This window comes from Pipistrellus hanaki, assembly GCF_964339955.1.
Source record: "Pipistrellus hanaki genome assembly, chromosome: 14".
NCBI lineage: Eukaryota > Metazoa > Chordata > Mammalia > Chiroptera > Vespertilionidae > Pipistrellus > Pipistrellus hanaki.
This window is the reverse complement of record NC_140516.1, coordinates 51070574-51093190: the sequence shown is the minus strand read 5'-3', so window position 1 is coordinate 51093190 and position 22617 is coordinate 51070574. Positions and strand designations below refer to the sequence as shown.

Sequence of the window (22617 nt, the reverse complement as noted above, 5' to 3'; positions counted from 1 at the left end):
TGCTGGCCGAGAGCACGACAGCACCTCCCTCCAGGTCTGACCCAGAGAGGCTCCCGGTTACTGACTGGTGTTCAGGCTGCTTCATAAGAACCGACACGTTACATCAAAGTAAATGTTCATTTTAACTAGAGATCTCAGTCACACTTCGCACCTGATGGCGGTTTTCCAGCTCTCCTGGGCGGTCCTGCGGCCAGCTGCTTCCTGGCCTCTCGCTGTGTTGACGCAGCAGCCTGTGGCTTTGCCGGGGGCTGGGGGCCGGGGGCGGGGGTGGATGGGGGAACTCGGGGTGGTGAGAGAGTGGCGGGGCGGCAGGTGGCGTGTGCAGGTTTGAGTGGACGCTGCACCGCAGAGCTTTTCCGCCAGGCCCTCGGTGTCCGCCCCTCTCTGTGTTGCCTAAGCAGGAGGCCTCGGTTCCCGCTGCGGTTCGCCAAAGCTAACAGCCTGCGGCTGCGGAAGCTTCTGCACCTGAACCTCGCGGCCTGGCCGCGCCCTCTGCCCGCGGCGTGGCTCCATGCTGAGCTGGGGGGCGGGCTGGCGTCTGTCTGGCTCTGATGCAGATGCACCTTTAACTGTGTTGTTTTTCACAGGGGCCTGTACATGTCACTGTCTCCTTTGTTTCTAGGAACTGAAGGAGAACGGGGAGCTGCTGCCCACACTGAAAGGAGGAAATTAGTGCCAGCTCAGCGGTGCCCACCCAGTGCAGGAAGGACTTCTTACAGCCGCGGGCTCCGCCACGCCTCCCCACGGACACGGACGGGAGGAGAGGCCCCTCCTGTCGCTGTGCCCCACAAAGCTGTGCTAAAGACATGTTACATCTCCCACCAAACTAGAGCGCAATAAACCAACTCCGTTAACGGCCTGCGGAGGGGTGCCTTTACCGGGAGGGTAACCCTCGTGACCGGTTAACTCACAGTCTCCTAACGTGGCTCCTGGGAGCTGGTAAAGATCGGCAGGCGTCAGGCAGGGAGCGGGGGTCCTCCACACCGGGGGCCTGAAGGGTACTCTGCCAGGGGAGTGTTCTTAGGGGATTGGTGTTCCCTCGGGAAACAGCCTGCAGAGATGGCCTTTTTCTTTTAAACTCTTTGCTTGGCAACCAAAACTGGAAAGAAAAAGACAGTGAAAGGCGGTAGGAATTGTGCAGGTGAAGGACTTGGGGACATAATTCATAATTCGTTCAAGGACATTGTGGTAGCATTGCAGCAGGGATTTCTGTCCCCAGGCTTGCTCCTTCTCCACAAGAGGGCAGTATTGCAACACCTTCCTTAGTACGGTGCTGTCCTCAGAATGTCCACAAGAGGGCACTATTGCAACACCTGCAGGATGCGAGCCCTGTAGGTCTCAATAGGGTTTTCTTTTCAAACTTGCGAAATTCATGACTACAGTTCCGGTCTCAGAATACCCGCAAGAGGAAAATACTGCATGACTTCCTGCACGGGGAGAGCACTCTAGGACTGTCAGTGGGACTTTCTTTTCAGACTCCCTAGATTTCATTAGGAGAGTGCTCTTCTCAGAATGTCCACAAGAGGGCACAGTTGCCACACTTCACAGGACCAGAGCCCTCTATCAATCAGTTTTCCCTTCAGACTGGCAGAATTCTATACTGGGGTGCTCTTCTCAGAATGTCCACAAGAGGGCACTGTTGCAGACCCTCAGCCAGCATTGCCTGTAAACTGCCCATTTTCCATACCCATTCTTACCAGTTTGTCTTTTCCTTCTACCCATATAAGCAGCTGAAGGGCTATGGTGGAGGGCAGACCTGTTCCCCCACGCTGCCGGCAGGATTGGAGTAAACACTCATATGATTCAACCCTGTCTCTGAGAATTGGCTCAAGTAGGGACAGGCAGCCTGGACCCATGAGTGTCCAATTTCAGTTTCTGACTTAATCTTTAACTAAAACCAGTTTCCTTAAATTTTATAGTTACTAAAATTTAAAACTAAAACCTTTTTCTAAATAAAAGGTACTTCGCACATGAATTCACTCGTTGATACATATTCCAGATGCTGAGTTCTAGGGATGGATATACCTTAACTTGCTGATGCCTCATTCACCACAAGGCGAATTTCTTTAACCTTTAAAAAACTTTTTAATTTTTTTCAATTGCAGTTGACATACAGTGTTACATTCATTTCAAGCGTTCAACATAGTGACGGGACATTTACGTAGTTTAGGAAGTGGTCACCCCGAAGAGCCCAGCACCCATGGCCCCGGAACGGGGAGCTTCACAGAGAAGTCTGGGGGTTAGGGTCGCTCTCGGGAACCGTGGGGGCTTTTCGTCCAGCAGCGTCTGCTCTGCGGACGTTCGGGTTCGGGGGGTGGGCCCGGTGAGGAGGGTGTGTGTGTGTGTGGCAGGGGGGGGTCCCTGTGCTGCTGTGGCCCTGGTGCCACTCCCCTCTCCTCCGGCCGCATCCTCAGCAGCAGGCCTCAGCCCTGAATCACTCGCCAGGGGCCTGGCTGGGAGCCCGGCGGGCTCAGTGCTCTGAGCCTCCCACACGGCGGCCACGCCAGCCCCTGCAGGTGCCTCCCTTCTGGAATAACAGTTTACATCGAACTCAGACTCGGTGCCCAGACGCACAAGGTGTGGCCGCGAGGCCTCTGCCGGCCCCTGCCTCTGAATGGTCATCGTTTGAAGGGGTTCATCTCGCCTTTGCTTAAAACCGAGCTGTTTGAGGGAGCGACACGCCTCCCACCTGGGCCCGGGGAGGCTGCCTTCTCGGGGGCCTGGGTCATGCCCGCGGGGGTGAAGGCTCCGTCTCCCTCAGGCTCCGCCTCGGGGCTCAGGCCTGGGGTCGGGACTCGGCCGTCTGACCGGGCAGCGGGAACTGGGTGTTCCCTAGTGCGGGGCTGCCGCAGGCCTGACCGTGAATGTTAGTTCATGTTCAATAAGAGCCTCAGGAGGCAGGTGCACAGCCGTTTGCTCCTGAAGAATCGCACTCTTAGTGTTTGAAGTCCAAACGTAAAGGTTCCAGTCAAACACCCGGGGCCCAGACAGGCAGGGCTGCGCCTTCTGGCCCCCGACCTCAGAGAATCCTTACAGACCTTCCACCTGGTCCCGTGCGGCCCCACGTTACAGGAGCTAAAATAGTTTATTCTGCTCTTGCCCTGCGTTTGAATGAAGGACCATGTGTGCTCTAATGAAAAGTTAGGGGGAGGTGAGTGTCCTCAGAGGGTCCTTTCCTCTTCCTCCCCCTCCTCCCTTCCTCTTCCTCTTCTTCCTCTTCCTCTCTGGCCCTGGGAGGGCGCACTTGGCCCTGGCAGTGCAGGCAGGGAGGGCGCCCAGGCTGTTTCTGGGCCAGTGGAGACACCGCATGGGGTGGAGCAATCCCGGCCCTCGTCTTTCCCGAGTCCTGAGGGCCCCCCCAGAGTTACCGCCCACTGAGCACCCCTCCTGGCTGGGGGCTTCGCAGAGGGGCGCTGAGTGGAGAGCCGTGTTTGGGGGTGGCCTGTGAGTCAGCACTGGGGTTCCCGGGCCAAGTGAGCTGCACTGGCTTTGAGTCTCACTGAGCTCCCCCTCCCGGGGCCCCAGCACAGAACGGGAGGGGCCTGGAGCCCAGGTGGACAGGCGGAATGCATGTGTCTCTGTTCACACCCCCCTCTGCTGCCGGATCTCACTCACCAAACGCAGGCCCAGAGACAACAGGTTCCCAAACGCAGCTGAAGAACAGCTCCCGGGAAGGGCAGGGCCCGGGGGCCACACCCCCAGGAACAGCGGCTCGGAGGGTGTGGATGGAGGAGGGCGGGGCTGGGACGTCCAGCCGGGCCCTGTGTTCTTTCCTGGAGATGCTGTCGAAGAGCCACTCGGAGCCACGGGCCTGCTAGGACCCTCTCTGACCTCCAGCAAAGCGCTCAGGAGGAGCAGCACGCCCCGTGTCTGCCCTGCCTTCCTGTGTCCTGTGTCCTGTGTCCTGTGTCCTGAGTCCTGTATCCTGAGTCCCATGTCCCGTGTCCCCTGTCCCGTGTCCCGAGTCTCGTGTCCCGAGTCCCGTGTCCCGTGTCCTGTGTCCCGTGTCCTGTGTCCCGTGTCCCGTGTCCCGTGTCCCCTGTCCCGTGTCCTGAGTCTTGTGTCCCGAGTCCTGTGTCCTGTGTCCTGAGTCCTGTATCCTGTGTCCTGTGTCCTGTGTCCTGTGTCCTGAGTCCTGACTCCTGTGTCCTGTGTCCTGTGTCCCGTGTCCCGTGTCCCGTGTCCCGTGTCCCCTGTCCCGTGTCCTGAGTCTCGTGTCCCGAGTCCTGTGTCCTGTGTCCTGTGTCCTGAGTCCTGTATCCTGTGTCCTGTGTCCTGTGTCCTGAGTCCTGACTCCTGTGTCCTGTGTCCTGTGTCCCGTGTCCCGTGTCCCGTGTCCCGTGTCCCCTGTCCCGTGTCCTGAGTCTCGTGTCCCGAGTCCTGTGTCCTGTGTCCTGTGTCCTGTGTCCTGAGTCCTGTGTCCTGAGTCCCGTGTCCCGTGTCCTGTGTCCTGTGTCCTGAGTCCTGTATCCTGTGTCCTGACTCCTGTGTCCTGTGTCCTGTGTCCTGTGTCCTGTGTCTCGTGTCCCGTGTCCCGTGTCCCGTGTCCTGTGTCCTGAGTCTCGTGTCCCGAGTCCTGTGTCCTGAGTCCTGAGTCCCGTGTCCTGAGTCTCGTGTCCCCAGTCCTGAGTCCTGTATCCTGTGTCCTGTGTCCTGTGTCCGGTGTCCCGTGTCCCGTGTCCCGAGTCCTGTGTCCGTGCAGAGCAGCGGCAAACACTGGTGCTGATTACGGTCAGGAGCTGCCCTGAGTACGTGACCCAGCGAGTCCCTTCATTCTGGCCGCACCCGGGAGGCTGCCTCGGCCCCTCGTCCAGATGGGGGACGGGAGCAGAGGCTCCAGGCAGAGGCCCAGGTGGAGCGGGGCTGGTCCTGGGTCAGGTTGCCTGGCCCTGGGTGTGGGGTCAGACCTGCTCCTTCTGCTCGGCGTGGGGGGGGGGGGGACCCAGAGGCACTGGGCACGGAGACCGGCCCAGCTGGCCCCCGGGGGCAGGGCTGCGCAGGCGGGCCCAGGAGAGGACCCGGGGAAACCAGGCGCTGCTGCCAGCATGCTCATGTCCCTCAGCAACGCCAGGGACCAGCAGTGGGTGCCTGGGTGCTAGTTTTGTCCTCTGGGGAAGGGTTTCAGAAATGTTCCCGAGCCCCTTGCCTGAGGGGGTGGCTGGACCCCTGGCCTCCTGGGCGGCTGGTGGCAGGGAGCAAGCCTCCTGGGCCGAGGGCAACACGGAAGCTGTAAGTCACGTTATCAATGGCGCTGCCCGCTTATGTGACAGATAACACCTGCCGATGGCCGCAGGCCGCACTGAATGCAGAACCACCGTCCACGGAGTGTGGGGCTGGCCAGCTGGGCATGCACAGTGGGGTGCGGGTGCGGAGGGGAGTGTGCGGGCTCCATGCCCCCAGGTCTGCTGCCCGCTGCACCCTCGTTCTGCAGGGCCCCCTCTCTGGAGAGTTAGGTTCCAGCGCCCACCTTTGGGAGGGGTCCGCGTCCGGGTGCCTCTCCTGCAGAGGTGAGTCCCAGAGCACCCCCTGCCGGAGGGCTCTGCCTGGCGCCCCCACTTCTGGAGGACTTGGCTGGGGCGCTCTGCGCGGGGCCTGCAGGCTCTTCACCTGCCGGGATGGACGGGGTGCGCGTAAAAAGCCACCCGGAGCCCCTCAAGCCTCGGGGCCTAGGGTGCCCGAGGCCCAGGCCCGGGATCTGGTTGCCAGGCCTCCGGGGGCCTGGAGGTCTACACGGTGAGGGCCAGAAAGCGTGGCCACCGGAGAGCCCTGCACTCAGCACGCAGGCCCGGCCCGCGCCACCTGCAGTGGCGGACTCCGGACACCAGGGGGCGGTATGGTATCTCTATTGAACATCTGGGTTATGGAAATGGTGGTCTGGTTAAAGATGAAGAACTACACTCCTGATACAACAATGGATTCTGTGTTTAAGGCCTGGGCCCTGGGATAAACTTCTCTGCTCTGCCACGATGGTCTGGCACCCGGATGCAGGTCTGAGCTCCAGGTGGAGGTCTGGGTCCTGTGAGGGCAGTTCGGGCCGGAGGGAAGTCTGAGCCTCCGGGGTGGTCTGGTACCTCACCTGAGGAATAGTTGTTTGGGTTACACATAGAGATATCTTCCCCTGATACAACTCTGAGTTCCAGGTTTGTGTCCTGGGCCCCGTGTGGGCCTAGTAGGCCCTGCAATGAAGGTCTGGGACCCGGATGTAGGTGTGGGTGCTCAGGCATGGTGTGGTCACCAGGGGGCGCTATGGGCCCAGGTGGGAGGTTTGGGGAAGGGCAGGAGCTCCGGATGATGAAATGGTGGTCATGACTAGCCTGGATATTTGGCCTCCAATTCAGGAATAGGCGCTGGCTTCCCGTAGGTTCTTTGAATTGGCCTCCTGGTCCTCCCCATAAAGCTCTGCGACCAGGAGGGAGGTCTGGGCCCCAGTGGAGGTCTGGGTCCTGGGGGGGGGAGGGGGGCTTTGGGGCCAGGAAGGGACTTTTCAGACCCTGGGGGCGGTCTGGCACCTCACCTGGACCTCTGGGTTATGGAAATGGTGGTCTGGGTTACAGATGGAGAAGTACACCCCTGAGACAAGACTGGATGCTGTGTTTGAGGCCTGGGCCCCAGGATAATCTTCCAGCCCCGCCATGATAGTCTGGGTCCCGGATGTAGGTGTGACCCCAGGTGTCTACCCCTTTTCCTGGCCCTGCCCCCGCTCCCTGCCTGTACTAATGGCTGTGGCCCCGGGCTCCGGGGTCACAGGTCTGGCTCCAGTTGGCATCTGAAACCTGTATTCAGTGTCCTTGCCCAGCGGGGACAGATGGAGAGCGTGACTGGGCCCTGCTGGCCCCTGGCACATGCCCACCGCCTTGCTGTGGCCGCAGTGAGGATGCTTTGGAGGAGGGGTGGCTTTGCCAAGCACGGAGCTGGGGGTGCCTGTGGGGCCACCCCTGCTTCCCCCGGGACCTTCAGAGGGCCCCAGGGTTTGTGCCCCAGTGGAGCTCCTGTCCTGGGGTTGGGGCCACGCCCACAGCCCAGGAGCAAGGGGTGTCTGTGAGAGTCCCTGCCCGGAGCCCACCCTCCGCCTGGACAGCCGCCCGCCCGGGCTGGCAGATGTGGGCTTGTTATCTGGTCTGCCTTGGGGAAAGGTATTAGCTTGGCAGTTAATAAAGGATTTTAATTAAAGAGGGAGAAATCGTTCTGGCAAACTAGCCTTGTTCCCAAACTCAATGGCCTGTCCAGAGTTCTCCGTTGGGTGCATTTCCACGTGAGCCTCTGCTCTCCGGGCTTCGGCCTGGCGCCGGGGCGAGGCTGGTGGCCCCGGGAGGGGGTGCCATCCCTCTCTGCTCCCACCTGTGAGAGCCCGGCTGCCTGCGGGGGCCTTGCTTCTGCAGCCGCCCCTCCCGTCACCCCCAGAACCTCCAGCAGGTCCAGACGTGCCCACGGACCCCCTTTGAGTGGCTCTGCCTGGCGGGGTCTGTTCTCCACGCTGGCCGGGCGCCTGTGCCAGAACTTGTTGCGTTCATGGTGGGTTCCCGTGCAGCTGTCACAAGAGGGTTGCTCTGAAAAGGCGGGCAGAGCTGTGTGGGAGGCGGGCAGAGCTGTGTGGGAGGCGGGCAGAGCCGTGTGGGAGGCTGTGGCAGGAGTCCAGGTGCAGGAGGGCTGCACAGGTGTGGCCTCTGGCCTGGGGAGGAGGGTCCGAGGGCTGCAGCCCTGGTACACCCCCCCCCCCCCCCGATTGTGGGCATGAGCAGGGGCAATGGAAGAGCCGAAAGGCCATGCTCAGGTAGGAGCCAGGTCACGGGCTGGACCCCAGAGGCCAGTGCTGGCAGCCACTCTGGGGGCTCCCGGCCAAGGGCTCCTCGGCGTCTCCGTGCTGCCTGAAGAGGACACGGGCAGGGTCCCCAGGACCTGGTGGGGGCCAGGCCTTCTCTCAGCCACGCCGGCGTCTCCCTTGGCCCTGGCGTTTCCTAGCTGCCCCTGGTCAGGCGGTCCTGCCCTGCCCATCACGGCAGGATTCCGGTTTCTGGAGAGGGGAGGGGCCGGCGCCACCGTGCAGCTTGGAGGTTTCATGACGGGCTTCTTTCTGGATGAGCTTGGGACCAATTATGCTTTCATGCCAACGAGACAGGTGCCTCGGTCACCCTGTGCCCGCTCTCTGCTGTCCCGGTAGCACCAGTCCGCCCCTGCCCGACACCCACTCACAGCCGCTGGGTCCTGTCGTCTGGGGCCAGCTGGGGCAGGGCTCTCGCAGGGGTGAGGTGTGTGGGCTGGCGGGGGCTGCTGGGCTGGCACGGCCCTGTGCTTTTCATTCCCCACCTCACCAGCCGGGGCTTGTCCTCTCCGTGGTCACAGGGTCTGAGGCAGCAGCAGACGTGGCAGCCCAGGGTGGCACTGGCCCCTGTCCTTCCCTCCGGCCTCAGGGGCAGAGGGAGGCCCTGCCTGTAGGTCGGGCCGCAGAGGTGCACCGAGGGGGTGGGGGTGTGGGGGTGCAGTCCCGGGTCCCTGAGAGCCGCGCCCAAGGGGTCCTGTTGGGGGTCAGGGCTGCCATTCACCAAGAGAGAGCAGCCCGGAGGGGTCCCCGCCCGGGGAGGGGCTGGCCAGCAGGTGCCGGCGTGCAGGTGGGTGAGAAGGAGGAGCCGGGCTGGTGCTGGGACCGCAGGCCCCGGAGACACTGTGGGCGGGCTGAGCAGGGAGCCGGGCGCCCGGGCTGCAGGGCAAGGACAGAGCCCCCATGTCCCTGGAGGCCCGGTGGCTGCAGCAGGTGCCGGGCTCCCAGGTCTCCGCAGTGAAGCCCAGGCAGACAGGGGTGGGGGACGGGGGGTGAAGGATGGAGGGGGTGGGGGAGGGCTGCAATAGGGGGACAAGCAGAACGTGTATGATGGCTGCACACGTCATACAGGTGGAGGCTTGGCCGCAGAGAGCAGAGTGTCCCCGGCATGATGACTCCTACATCCTGGAGGGGGGACCCTGTCCCACCTCGGAGGGGCGCCCTGCGTCCCCGGGCGCCCACGCTGAGAGCGTCAGCGTCTCTGTCTGGGAGCAGCGGTCCTCCTGGAGCCGGCTCCGCGCAGGGCGGAGGGTGCACGCCAGTTTGGATCCACAGGGTCACAGTCGCAGTTCTGCCAGGGGTCAGGGGTTAGGGCGAAGGGGCCTTTTCCACCTGGGGAGCTCCCGGAACCCCCTCCCCGCCATGCCGCCTCCTGGCTCTCCCTTCACCGCCCTCCGTGCCTGCTGCGGGGGCTCAGGTGCGAATGTCCGAGTGGGGCCTGGAGCTGGCAGCTCCTCCCCACGGGTGGTCCTGGGCCTGGCAATGGGCAGTAGGACCGGCCAGCCGGTGAGAGCCCAGCGCCAGTCCCTGCCCCCACCCGTCAGCCAGCCGGGCCCCAGAGCCAGGCCATTCCCCTTGAAGTGATAAGGGGAGGTCAGCGCCATCCTTCAGAACGAACCTCTCCCGGTGAACAGCTTCCGCCCGTCACCCCGTTAGGAGCCGTCCCACACTCCGTTTGCTTTTGTTAGTTTGAAAGCTGCTCCCTGGGCCGTGTGCCCAGTGGGCTGGAGGACCGGGGGGCTGGCCAGACAGGAGGAAGAGAACCCACCCCCAGGGTCACGGCCGCCACGACCTTGGTCCTGGCCCACAGACCGGCCTCCCCCATCGGACGCTGCTGGCCTTTAGGCGACCTTGGTGGCTGCTTCCTGTTTTGTGGAAACTCCACATGCCTCCGTGCAATGGGATGGGACTCATGCTCCTTACTGCTCTGACACCTGCTGCTACGTGGGCGAACCCTGGGGACATGCTGGGTGGAATAAGCCGGCCTCAGGCGAGTCCACTTAGAGGAAGAAAGTAAAGTATGGATTCACCAAGACAGGAAGTAGGCAGGTGGACGGGTGCCAGGGACTGGGGAGGGGGTGGGGGTCAGTGTAGTGGGAGCAGAGGTTCGGGTTTGCGAGATGAAAAGCTTGGAGGTGTACAGCGATGGCGGCACGCATGGGGAGGGCACTGAATACCAAACTGTGCCCTTAAACACGGTACATGTTAGTGTGGCCGGCATGGCTCAGTCTTGAGCGTTGAGCTATGAACCAAAAATTCAAGATTCGATTCTAGTCAGGGCACATGCCCGGGTTATGGGCTGGACCCCCCATGTGGGGAGTGCAGGAAGCAGCCAATCAATGATTCTCTCTCATCATTGATGTTTCTATCTCTCTCCCCCTACTTCTCTCTCTCTTCCTCTCTGCAATCAATAAAAACAACAACCAACCAACAAAAAATAACGGTCCATTATAATATATTCTGTGTATTGTACCACCATTGCAAATAAATAAATAAATAAATAAATAAACAAATAAATAAATAACTTTAAAATTTCTGTGCCTTAGTCTGCTTCACTTTGGCATTGACCTTTGACCCCGGTAGACTTGGGGGCTCACTAGGGAAGACGCTGGCTGGGCACTGGATGTTAGGGTCAAGCCGCAGTGCGTGCGGGGACGTGGACATGGGAATGTCCTTGCCCCTTTCCTCCTGTGGCCAGGATGGCTGCGTCCGCTCCTGCCGATTCAGAGGCCAGAAGGGGGAGTGCAAGAGGCGGATGATCGATGTACCTCTCTCATCGATGTTTATAGCTTTCTATCCCTCTCTCTTCCTCTCTGTAAAAACTCAATAAAATATATTTTTTAAAAAGAGAGAGAACCTGGCATCACAGGGTTCTCAAACAGACATTTCATGTTAACCCGGCCGGCCCTGAGACTTACCCACCTTCCTGAGGCCAGGAGGTTCACGAAGCCGGAGTGGAAGGGTGTTTGTGGCGAATACAAACGCCTGGTCTTGTTCTGTTTCTGCAGGTCTCGCCATTCAGCGGTAATGAGATTGATCTCAAACCCCGCTCTCGTTCCCCACCCAAGACAATTGCGAGGGGTAATTTCTGGTGTGCCGAGGCCCCCTTTTGTGCTCCTTGGCTTTGAAAACGTGAAGGCTTTGTAAATTGTGCACTAAAAGGCTGGCTCTGTATCGGACAAAACAAAAAGGCTCTCTGATGGCCCCCGTGAATCCTGCGTGCTCCTCCTTAGCGGGGCTGCTGTGCTGGGAAGACGCGTCACAGTTGGCAATCAAGCTGCATCCTCATGTGATACAGGCCGAGACGTTTTTCTCTGTCGACGGATGAGGGCAAGGTTGTACCAGGACACAGCTCACGGCTGCACGTGGGCCCTGCCTCTCCGGCCGGGCCGGGCTGGGTGTCCGCCTTTCAGGGGGCCTGAGTTTGGTGGCGGAGCCATTTCCGGGCCTCCAGCGGGGCGTCTCACAGGCACTGGGGCCTCACAGCAACACGGAGTGGTCGCCGAGTCTGTCCAGCAGACGGGCACAGGCTCCGAGGGGTAAGGCCAGCTGCAGGCGCGTGGCGGGGATTTGAACCCAGGTGGATTGGTCTGAGCCCAAGTCCCATCCATCTCTCTCCGCCTCCCCCCTGGCGGGTCGGGTGGACGGGAGTGGGTGGGGTCAGGAGCAGGCAGGCACAGTGTCCTCGGGTGTTTGTAAACATGTCTGTGCTGTTTTCCCAAAGGGTCTCCCTCTGTGTCCCGGGTCCCCACCGGTCAGTGGAGGGCCGTGGCCTCACACTGTGCCTTCCCCTTGGGGGCCCTTCAGCACCGTGGACAGAGGAGAGGGACTCCGGGCAAGGAGAGGGGCTGGCAGAGGACAGGGGCGTTGGTTCATTTCTTGTGCCCCACCCACCCTCCCCTCTGAGATTTGCCCCCTGTTCCGTTGGGGCTGGGTGGAGGGGGTATGAGGGACATCTGTGACACTGACAGCAATAAGAGAATGTATATTAAAGAATAAAAAATTCAGGGACAAAGACGATTTAAAACCTTCATCCCTGCCTGGTCAGGTCGCTCACTGGGGACATTTGGCTTCAGAGCGGACAACGAGGAACCAGGAAAACTTTTAAGTGGGACACACTAAAGTAGCAGCTTGTTAGTCTGGTTGAGGACGGAGTTGTGGGAATTCGCTTTCCGCAGGAATGGGCTCTTTAATCAGACGCTGATGAATAGGCCCGCTGGAGCCTCAGAACTTGAAGGGCTTTATTTTCCTCTTGCCGCTGCCGGGGCGAGTGGCGTCCGCTCGTCTGGCTTTCATCATTATTTTCATCCCGCTAATTAGCTCCGCCAGCCAGATGCGGCGTTCCTGAAAGGGGCCGCGGTCACCTGAGCGGGTGCTCTGCAGGGAGCTGCTGCGGGGTTTGTGTGGGGAGGCCGCTGGGAAGGGCCAGCGACGGGGCCCCGAGCTCTTTCCTGTCCAGGAGGGTCCATGGCGAGGCCGGCGTCTCCGGTCTACCCCACAATGAATGTGAATGCTCTAAACGGAATGCATTTCAGAAAGTTCTAGAATGTGAGTTTCTTGAGTGTCTTCTGCCGCTGGGCCCCGTGCCGGTTTCATGAGCTAAGGAGAATGAGACCCCGTCCCCTGGGCCTGGAGGGAAGAGGCGGGCAGCCAGGGCCCCGTGAAGGAGCTGGCAGCTGCTCTGGACCCTCCACAGCCTCTGCTCCAGGCCCAGGCTGAGGCCACCCTCAGCAGGCCCAGGGGGGGCGTGCAGGCTCCGAGTTGGATCCTGGATGCCCCACCTGGCCCAGCACTGTTCTTGCTGTGTGGCCGGGGCACATGACTTGACCTCTCTGTGCTCTGCCCTCCCCACTGTTGAAGGAGGTGGTGATGGCTGCCAGCTACGCAGCCCTTTGGAACAGCCATTCTAGCCACCGGCTTTCTAGCCGAAAAGCCACCCATAGTATATGCTTCAGCACTGCTTTTATTTGAAATTATTAACTTTAAACAAACAAACAAACAAACAAACAAACAAAAAACAGTAGAAATTTGTTGCTGGGTAAAGACCCCACCAGCCCAGAGCTGAAGGCCACAGGAATCGGGGGAGTTGGTGTGTCTCCCACAGAGGACTGACTGCTCAGGTCCCACCGCCTGGCTCGACTCCATGGTCGCTGAGCTGGGGGCTGGGCTGTGGCCGCAGGACAGGAGAGCCCTGGGGAGCAGGGCCAGGGTGCGGCTCGGGGTGTCTCTGCTGGTGGGGAGGCCCCTCCCGCAGAAGCTGGGTTCCGGGTCTGGGGCAGCCTCTGGAGGGAACAGCGGCCCATGTTTATAGCACGAAGGGCCGGGTGTAGACAGCCAGCATTGGGGTCCCCACAGCTCCCCTGTGGTCACATCCCCGCCTGGCTGCCTTCATGGCGCCCTTGTTCTGTGGGCATTTGTTCTGCAACTTCATTGCGTCCGAGCTGACTTCCTTCTGGGCGCGGCCGCAGGCTGCTGGGGACGCGCCTGGGGCGGTGCCTCCGAAGGGCCTGTTGGCACCAGGCACCAGGAACACGTGCCCGCACCTGCCCGTGCCATTCCTCAGCTAGGAACGTGCGACACGCGTGCTCAGGACTCAGCCGGAAGGACACACATCTCCGCTGAGTGTAGCATTAGGAACATGCGAAGGGCCTGTGTGGTTCCCATGTGAATCACTTCCAGGGCAGCATGGCTGGGCTGTTCAGTGGCTACTGTGTCGCAGTCGTTAGAAACTAACCTTCACGAAGAGGAGTCACCATCGGAGAGGGATTGTAAGAGATAATGCTTAAAAGGCACCAAAAGAGCAGATACAGTAAATCTCACTGTTTGGTTCCGGATGAGAAATAAAAACGCTGTTCCCTGGTGCTGTGCCTGCAGGTGTGTTGCTGTGCACGTGCCTGGACTGCGTGCACGCGTGCCTCTTGTCAGGGAGGAAATGCCATGCGCCCTGCTGGAGCCTCTGCTGGACCCAGCGGCTCGGAGCCTGGGGAGAGAGTGCACAGGTGCTCAGCCACGGGGGCTCCGTTCCTTCGGCTCAGAAAGCAGTGATTCAGTGTTTCTCGTGAGCCTGCGTGGGCTGGGTGGTTCTGCCTCTGCCTCCTGGGGCCACGTCCTGGCTGCCTTTGTCTGTGGGCCACCGGCAGGTCAGGCTGGTCTCAGTGACCCGGCCACCTCCCTGTCATACCTAGGGCCTCGATGAAGTGGCTGGAACAGGTGCGAGGGCTGGGACGCTCTCTCACGGCTGCCTCGTCCTTCTCTCTCGTTCTCCAGGAGCCTGGCACGGCTTCCCCAGGGCGAGGCGGCCCTGTGCTGAGACACAGAGGCAGAAGCTGAGGCCAGTGGCCTGGAGAGCACCGTCATGCTCTCCACACTGCTGTCCAAGCACGCTCCCAGCCGCCACACTCCGGGCGGGCGAGTCGACCTGGTTAGGAGCAGGGCACACACACACACACACACACACACACACACACACACACTGCGCCTGGAGGAGGCCGAGGGACGCTGAGCGGACCAGAGAGGTTCTCATTAGTGTGAGTGTGTGCATGTGTGGTAGATCGTGTGCTTGGCGGGGACGGGGTGTGGGATCACGGGCCAGCCTGTGTGTCTGTGCACATACCCACATTTCTGCTTTTGATCCCCAGCTCGCCTAGCACTCTTGCATTCTGGGGGCAGGCAGTGATTCCCGTCTCGGGGCTCCGTGCTCCACGGGGGATGGACCGGTAGCCAGGGGCGCCACAGCGTGAGCTGTGTCTTTAAGGCTCCCTGGCCACAGGTGGCCGCTGTAGAGAAGCTCCCCGCACGCACCTGTGGGCTGTGTGCAGCTCAATGTCGGCGTCTTTCGCCCCACGGGACGCTGTGACCCGGCGGGCCGTGCTGGCTCAGGGAGCTGTGCTGGACACCGGCTCAGCCTAGGAGGTGAGTCCCATTCTCACAGACGAGGACACCGGAGCCACCATTCTCAGGTGGCCGACCCCCGTAGGTGGTGGGTGTGCAAAGGTGCTGGAGGCCGCTCACCCCGGGGGACAGGCCCGGGTGCTGCCTGTAAACCCAGAGCCACTTGCGAGCTGGGCCTGTGTGTCGGCAGGTGAGCCTGTCCCCTTTCCATACAGGGGTGTGGGGGGATGAGGCTCCGAGTTACAGGGGAATGTGACACTGCTCGAAGTCCCTGACTGGGAATAGAACCGGGACCTCCTGGTTCATAGGTTAATGCTCATCATGGCGCCACACTGGCCAGACTCCATTGAGTCTTAAAATGTACATACATTACAGGTCACTGTCCACCCAGATGCGTCCCATCCCCCTTACAATCCCTCGTGTATTCCCTTTGCGGCCACCACTTCCTCTTTCCCACGCCTGGCAATGCTGCCTGCTTGCCACCCTGTGAGGTGCCTTTGCAGACGCCATAGGACAGGAACCAAGCGGTAGGTACACAACCGGAATCGTCAGGCATTACCTGGATGAAATCATGCCATATGTACACGGTGGGATCATGTGGCATGTACACGATCACGTGGTATGTACATGTGTGGGATCATGCAGCATACATGAGGATGTGATAATGCAATGTATACATATGTGGGATCATGCAACACATATGTGGATGGGATCACGGAACAGGTACACAGGTGAGATCATGGACATGTATATGTGTGAGATCATATGATATGTACACAGGTGGGATCGTGTGGTATGCACGTGTGGAATCATGGTATAGGCACACGTGTGGAATCATGTTATATACACGATCACATCATATAACACACATGTGGGTGGGATGCGGTGCATACACACGTGGGATTGTGCAACATGTATGTGTGTGGGATCATGCAATATGTACACATGTGGGATCATGGGCATGCATGTGGGTGGGATCATGAGATGGAATCATAGCCTGTTTGGTCTGGCTTGCGCCTAGTTTTCTTGGGGGCCTTGGTCTTGGCACCCGTCGTCTTGCCTTGGGGAGAGATGGCCAGTGGGGAGGCGGGTGTGGGTGCTCCCCCTGCGAAGGCCTCCCTGCGCCCTGCCGCCTCCACACCAAAAGGAAATCAGTCCTTGTCGAAGCCCCCCATTTTTGGGGTGGTTGTCATGCAGCCACAGGCAATGGGCACTCAGCTTCCGGCTGGAACAGGTTTACCGGGTGGGGCTTGGACGTCGGTCAGGTGGAGCCTGGAGAAGGGGCTGCGCAGGGCTGCGCGTGCTCCCCCCCCCCCCCCCCCATACACACACACGCTGTCCGGTGAGGAGCCGGCCCGCAGCCGGGCTCGGAGACGGCAGACTTTTAAAAAGCAGCGCTCGTTCATCAAACCTAACGGCCTCCGATGTTTTTATGGGGGTTTCAGCATCCAGTGTTGCTAATTGCTTTTCAATTTGAGACTCTCCCGTGGAAGTGAGTCAAACGATCTCGCACTCTGCGGATGAGCTGAGACTCCGCATGGATTTCCAAGTGTGATTTAGGGGAAAAAGCACGCGGAGGAAGCTTGATTAAGGAGCCTTTTATCGCTGTGGCTCCCAAACACCGAGAGTTAATTACAGGGCGCGGGCTCTGCATGGGCTCCTCCTCGCGGGCTGGGCCTAGGCCGGGGCCGGTCGCTCACACCTGGGCTGTGAGCCTCCACGGCTTCCTGTGCACAGAGGCACCTTCCGTACGTGGCCGGACGTACCTTCTGTGATCACACCGGGAAGCTCTAGCGCAGCTCCTCTTTACTGGCTTCACGAACGCGCTGGCAGCACAGTGCGGTGTAGACCCTTTCCCAGCACTCGCTTGGTGGGGTTCGCCGTTCTGCTCTCTCAGGGACGTGGCTGTGCTTTCTGTCCCCGCCCTCCTCTTTCTCAGACCCAGACGGAGGTGGCGGGGCTGAGGGTGTCCCTTCAGAGGCCGGCGCTGAGTTCCCGTCTGTCGGATGCTGAGCTAGCGGGCCCCGCGAGGAAGTTTGCTTCCTTCTCTCTGCTCTGATGGGAGCCTCCAGAGCAGGGGTCCTCAAACTTTTTAAAGTGGGGGCCAGATCACGGTCCCTCAGAGAACTGGAGGGCCGGACTATATGAACTACTAATTCCTACTGTAACACCTCGGCTGCACTCACTGCCCAAAAAACCTGGCGGGCAGGATCAGACTCCCCTGGGGGCTGCATGTGGCCCGCCGGCCGTAGTTTGAAGACCCCTGCTCCAGAGCAAACCAGCGCTGGCTGCTTCTGCTGTTGAAGGCTGCACGACACTCTCTGGCCTTGGGCTGGCTCCGGGGGTCAGGGATGGGGGCCCCAGTAAGGGCATGTTGTGTCCTCCGGGGGGAGTGGGTATAGGAACAGGAAGAGTTGGAGAGGGCGCCCCTCCCTGGCCACAGCTCCTCTGTCCCAGCCACTGAGCTGCCCCTGAGGAGATTCACGCTGGGAGCCTGGCCAGAGCCCTCCCCAGCGCCCGGTGAAGATGCAGGTTCTCAGAGGGGCAGGGCCTGGGACGGAGCGGTAAGGACGGTGGGGCTGAGAGCGTGGGCTGGGCTCCGGGGGAGGGTGGCAGGCTCGCCCAGGGACAGGTGCCCATGGCCAGCAGGTCTGTCTTACCCACCTAGGTGCTGGGGGGACATCTGGCTGCGGAAGGTCCCATGATGCTCTGCTCTGATCCACCCCTAGACCCACCCCAATCTCCCTAAAGCCTCAGATTATCTACTTCCAGGGTCCACTCTGGGGCCGTGCCCTGGGCACCGAACCCCTCTCTCTCTCCTCCCTGGCTGACCTCCTCTCCCTGGAAAGCACGCCTCCCAAGCTTATGGGGGACACGCAGTTCCCGGAGCCAAGGCTGGGGGCACTGTCCATCCCGAGCAAGTACAACAGCAGAGAAGGCTGGGGACGCGGGGTCCACCGCCCGAGTCCTGCCCCCTCCACGCCCACCGGAGCCGGGATTGCAGACCCCGGCGGGCACTGGGGCAGACGCTGCCTCCCTCCGGTCCCCTCACCGGGGAGGGGAGGCTGGGGTTCTGTCTGCGCGCTGGGCTGTGGACCGCTGGCCCCTTGGTTTTGCTTTGTGAAGGAATAACGTTGTGATATGGAGCCGTCGCAGTCACACCTTGCGCCTCCGCCGTCTGATGTGTCTGAAGGGTCCCATGTCCAGTGGCTGGTCAGAGTGAAACGGAATGGCACAGTGCTCCTGCGCCAGCTGCTGAGCTGGGAGAGTGCCAGGAACTGTGACCCCAGTTCTACAGGGGGGGCTCCGAGGGCCTGGTGTTAACGCACATGCCATTTATTTATATTTATTTATTTATTTATTTACTTATTTTAATATATTTTATTGATTTTTCACAGAGAGGAAGGGAGAGGAATGGAGAGCTAGAAACATCGATGAAAGAGAAACATCGACCAACTGCCTCTTGCACACCCCCTACCCGGGATGTGCCCGCAACCAACGTACATGCCCCTGACCGGAATCGAACCTGGGACCTTTCAGTCCGCAGACTGATGCTCTACTGCTGAGCCACACCGGTTTTGGCAAGCACATGCCATTTAAAGGGGAAGCAAATGGGATGAAAATGGACTAGACCCTGTATTGCCGTGAGCCCCAGCCTCACGGGCCATATTCTGCGATGGGAATGCGTCTGGCCCTGGTGGGTGGGGGTGAGGGTGGGGGCGGGGCTGGGCTCCCTGCACGGGGAGCCAGCGGACCCTGGGGCCCCACAAACACACGATCGCTATAAATTAGTTTTTCCACACAAACTACTTTTTAACCTTTTCCATTGATCTGTTCCGCATTTGAAACGTCAGCAGATCTCCCCGTGCTTGGCCAGCGGACAGTTTGTTTTCCTCGCGGCTCAGAGCCGTGTTTCCCTCCGTCATTTGTAGCGCATTTCTCATGTCGGCCGCAGCCTCTTCCCCAGCTGGATGGCTCTGCACGGCGAGCAGGAGAGCGTTTAAAACTAACGGGGCAGCCGAGACCGGGCTGGTGCTGAGGTTTCTCCAGGAGCGCGTCTGTGCATGTAAATGCTCAGCCCCACTCGGTCTGGCAAGTGTCCTTCACACGCCTCTGCGTGGCAGGCACGGCGTGTTTGCGTGTGTGCGTGCGTGTGTGTGTGTGTGTGTGTGTGTGTGTGTGTGTTCGTTCCCGGTATTTGGTATTTCCTGCAAGTTGGTAGTTACATCTAAAGGTTGAATCAGATTCAGGGCTGTGGTTTCTTTGGGGTTGGGGGCAACAGGCAGATGTGCGCCCTCCCATCAAGAGACAGTGAGGTCTGATTCTCTCTCTTTTTATGACATCACTAGAGGTCTGGTGCACAGATTCGTGCACTGGCCTGTGGGGTCCCTCGGCTTGGCCTGTGCCCTCTCGCAATCCGGGATCCCTTGGAGGGTGTCAGACTGCCAGTTTTGGGGCACAGCCATGCTCATTGTGCATCATAGCGACTGGTTGAACGGTCAGACGATCACTTAGGCGCATATATCTATATATTTATATCTATCTATCTATATCTATCTACCTATATATCTATCTCTCTCTATATATCTATATCTATATATCTATATATCTATACATCTATATATCTATATCTATGTCTATGTCTATATCTATATCTATATCTATATCTATATCTATATCTATATCTATATCTATATCTGCCATCAGTGATCATTGCCCCAATTTATTCACTTATTAGGGATCGATTGCAAGCTGGTGATATTGCGATTTTCCCTTTACTATATGCACTACTTCCACAAAAGAACACTCATTAATTATTTAGTCATCACGAGAGACGGTCCATGCTGGGAAGGCAGTATACATGCTTCATTTATTTCCTTTGTTTACCAGCCTTCAGCATAATGACTCGGTTCTCTAATGCTCCGAGAGGTCCCAGTGAATTGAGCAGCATTATGATTATGAACTGGTGGCTCTGAGCAGTGTGAGGTATTTAAGCGGCCACGGCTGTTATCTTATTGATTCTAAAATTGCTCCATCACTGGCTTACGGGAGCATCTCCGCGTTGGATTCTAAAAGATTTGACGTGACCCCAATCTTGGCGAGCGCCTTTGCTTTCTCCTAAGACAGAAGGTTCCAGGCGTGCCTTGTATATCTTCTGCCTCACTGAGCCAGATACTTTTCTGAGAAGCGTTGCTGCATTTGAGTGGAGGGAAGTATTATCGGACATAAAGTGGTAGGAGCGCCCACCGCTACTGGGCTGGCTGGCTGTTGCTTTAGGGCTTTTTCCGTGGTCAGGCTAGGAAACACACAAATGATCTATAATAATGAAAGCGTAATATGCTAATTAGACCGGGCAGCCGAACGACCTTCTGGATGTCCTTCCGGATGACCTGAAGCCGGGGCTGTGAGGACTGAGGTAAGCCACCACGGCTGTGAGGGCCTTGCCCCTTACACAAATTTTGTGCACTGGGCCTCTAGTTTTAGCAACAAGGAAGGTATAAATTCATACTAGCATTTTCAATGAAAACGAAAGACGACAGGATTTTTACTTACCATCCTTCATCTTATCTCTGTATCTCCGTCTCCCGAGCTGAAGGTTCCGTTCCCCAGTCACACTACTGTAATTGCTGAGTCGCTTCATCCCTCAACACGCATGAACGACAGTCTCAGGATAATGCTACCACCATTGCTCTTGCCTCCAGCATGGCCGCGGCGGCGAACAGTATGGTCCCTGCAATCAGCTTAGGAGCTCCTGGCAGTTCTTTTTGTCCGTAGACGGGCGCCACCAGGGATGCACAGTATCGTGCTGTGATTTCAAATGGAAATAATTCCCCCCTAAGAGGTTATCCCATTAACTGGAAGCACAGCCGTGTTCATATGGCTCAACTTCCTTTGGATCCTGGGAATCAGTTTTAATTTAATTGCAGTTTATAAAAATATAAAATATTTACCTGTTTCCAAAGGCGGACCCATGAAACAAGGAATCTTTGTGAAAAGCAGCCTTCTCTCCTTGCTGTCTCCATGCTGTTCTGTCTCCCTCCAAATGTAATCATCAGAAATTATTTTATTAACTCAGCACATGTAAATAGATTTATTATTTGCTTTACTTTTAAAAAAATATATTTTATTGATTTTTTACAGAGAGGGAGGGAGAGACATAGAGAGCTAGAAATGTCGATGAGAGAGAAACATGGACCAGCTGCCTCTTGCACACACCCCACCGGGGATGTGCCCGCAACCAATGTACATGCCCTTGACCGGAATAGAACCCGGGACCTTTCAGTCCCCAGGCCGACGCTCTATCCACTGAGCCAAACTGGTTTCGGCTATTTGCTTTACTTTTATGTGTTCATGTATGCTTACATACTTAGAAAATAGTTTCGCCTTTCTTAAAAGTACATACCATATGTATTTTTGTCCACCTTGGTTTTTCCCCCCCAACTTAATAGTATCCCAGAGATCATTCCACATAAGTATATAGAGAAAATCTTTTCTGTTTTACAGCCGTGTGGTACATTCTGTGAATTTCCCCACTATTGAACGTTTGAATTAATTCTAGTCTTTTTCTATTACTAATTATACTTCACTAAACAGCTGGGTGCATATGTCTAATATTTGCCAGGATAGATTTTTACAGATGCAATTGCTGGATCAAAGAGTAATTGCACATGTCATGCCGCTCGATGTCACCGTGTTTCCACACCTTCTGCAATAGTTACATAATAGCGGGGTAATTTACAAACCCTATCATTTCTTTTGCACCTACTCACTGTGGACTTCCAGTAGAGACAGCCCTGCCCTTGTTAACTATTTCATTCACCTGAAATACAGTGGCTACAAAAAAGGCAAGGTGGGTGCTTAATTTCCCCCGTTATTTGTCAAAATCCATACCAATGAGTTGGTTCCCTAGCAATCTTCAGAGGTGATGGTAGTGATATATATATATATCCTATATAATAAAAGGCTAATATGCAAATTGTCTGAATGTCAGAACAACCTGTTGTTATGACATGCACTGACCACCAGGGGCAGAGGATCAATGCAGGAGCTGCCCCCTGGTGGTCAGTGCACTCCCACAGGGGGAGTGCTGCTCAGCGGCTCATGGCTGGCGAGTGCAGCCGCGGCGGTGGGAGCCGCTCCTGCCTCCGCTGCAGGCGGACGGTAAGGAGCGAGGGGTCCGGGACTGGGAGAGCCCCAGACTGGGAGAGGGATGTCTGACTGGGAGGCGGACATCGCCCCCTGAGGGGTCCCAGACTGCAAGGAGCTCAGGCCGGGCTGAGGAACCGCCTTTCCCCCAGTGCACGAATGTCTAGTAGATATATAAATGTATATATTTATTAATTTCAGAGAGGAAAGGAGAGAGAGAGTTAGAAACATCAATGAAGAGAGAAAATCATGGATCATCTGCCTTCTGCATGCCCCACACTGGGATCGAGCCTGCACCCCGGGCCTGTGCCCTGATTGGGAATCGAATCTGGGCTTACAGAGAAGTTGCCAGGATGGTGCAGAGGGTGCTGACTCTTCACACGGTTCCTGGTGCTCAGAGTCTTAATCACCAACCCCATTCGGGTTTGCAGCTGGGAGCAGCTCGGAGAGGGTGGCGACAGCGCCCGTGAGATAGAGATTGTGGCCGTTCTGACCTTGTCCCGAAAGCAAGTGCTCCTTATTGGGGCTCATGCCCAGGGACTCCTCTGTCACCAGCCGCTGCCCTTCCTAAGGGACTGTCACTGCCCAAAGAGGGCCCGCTGTCGCCCAAGTGGGTGCCTTCCTCAGTCTGGTCAATGCATCTCACCGCAGAGTGGACTTTTTTTTTTTTTTTAAATTTATTTATATTGATTTCAGAGAGGAAGGGAGAGGGAGAGAGATAGAAACCTTAAGGATGAGCGAGAATCATTGATCAGCTGCCTTCT

At 58.0% G+C, this 22617-nt stretch overlaps 1 protein-coding gene across 2 annotated transcripts in view; it reads left to right on the top strand.

The window, feature by feature from the left end:
• Window positions 1-859, top strand: part of GLRX3 (glutaredoxin 3) — a 29071-nt gene extending 28212 nt beyond the window's left edge. For both annotated transcript variants that reach the window (XR_014796821.1, XM_084904599.1), the window contains exon 11: window positions 623-859. Coding sequence is in view for 1 of the 2 variants with exons in the window: in XM_084904599.1 (XP_084760725.1) it covers window positions 623-673 (51 nt within the window). In the remaining variant the exon portion in view is untranslated. The remainder of the gene's footprint in view (window positions 1-622) is intronic.
• The last annotated feature ends 21758 nt before the right edge of the window (window positions 860-22617 follow it).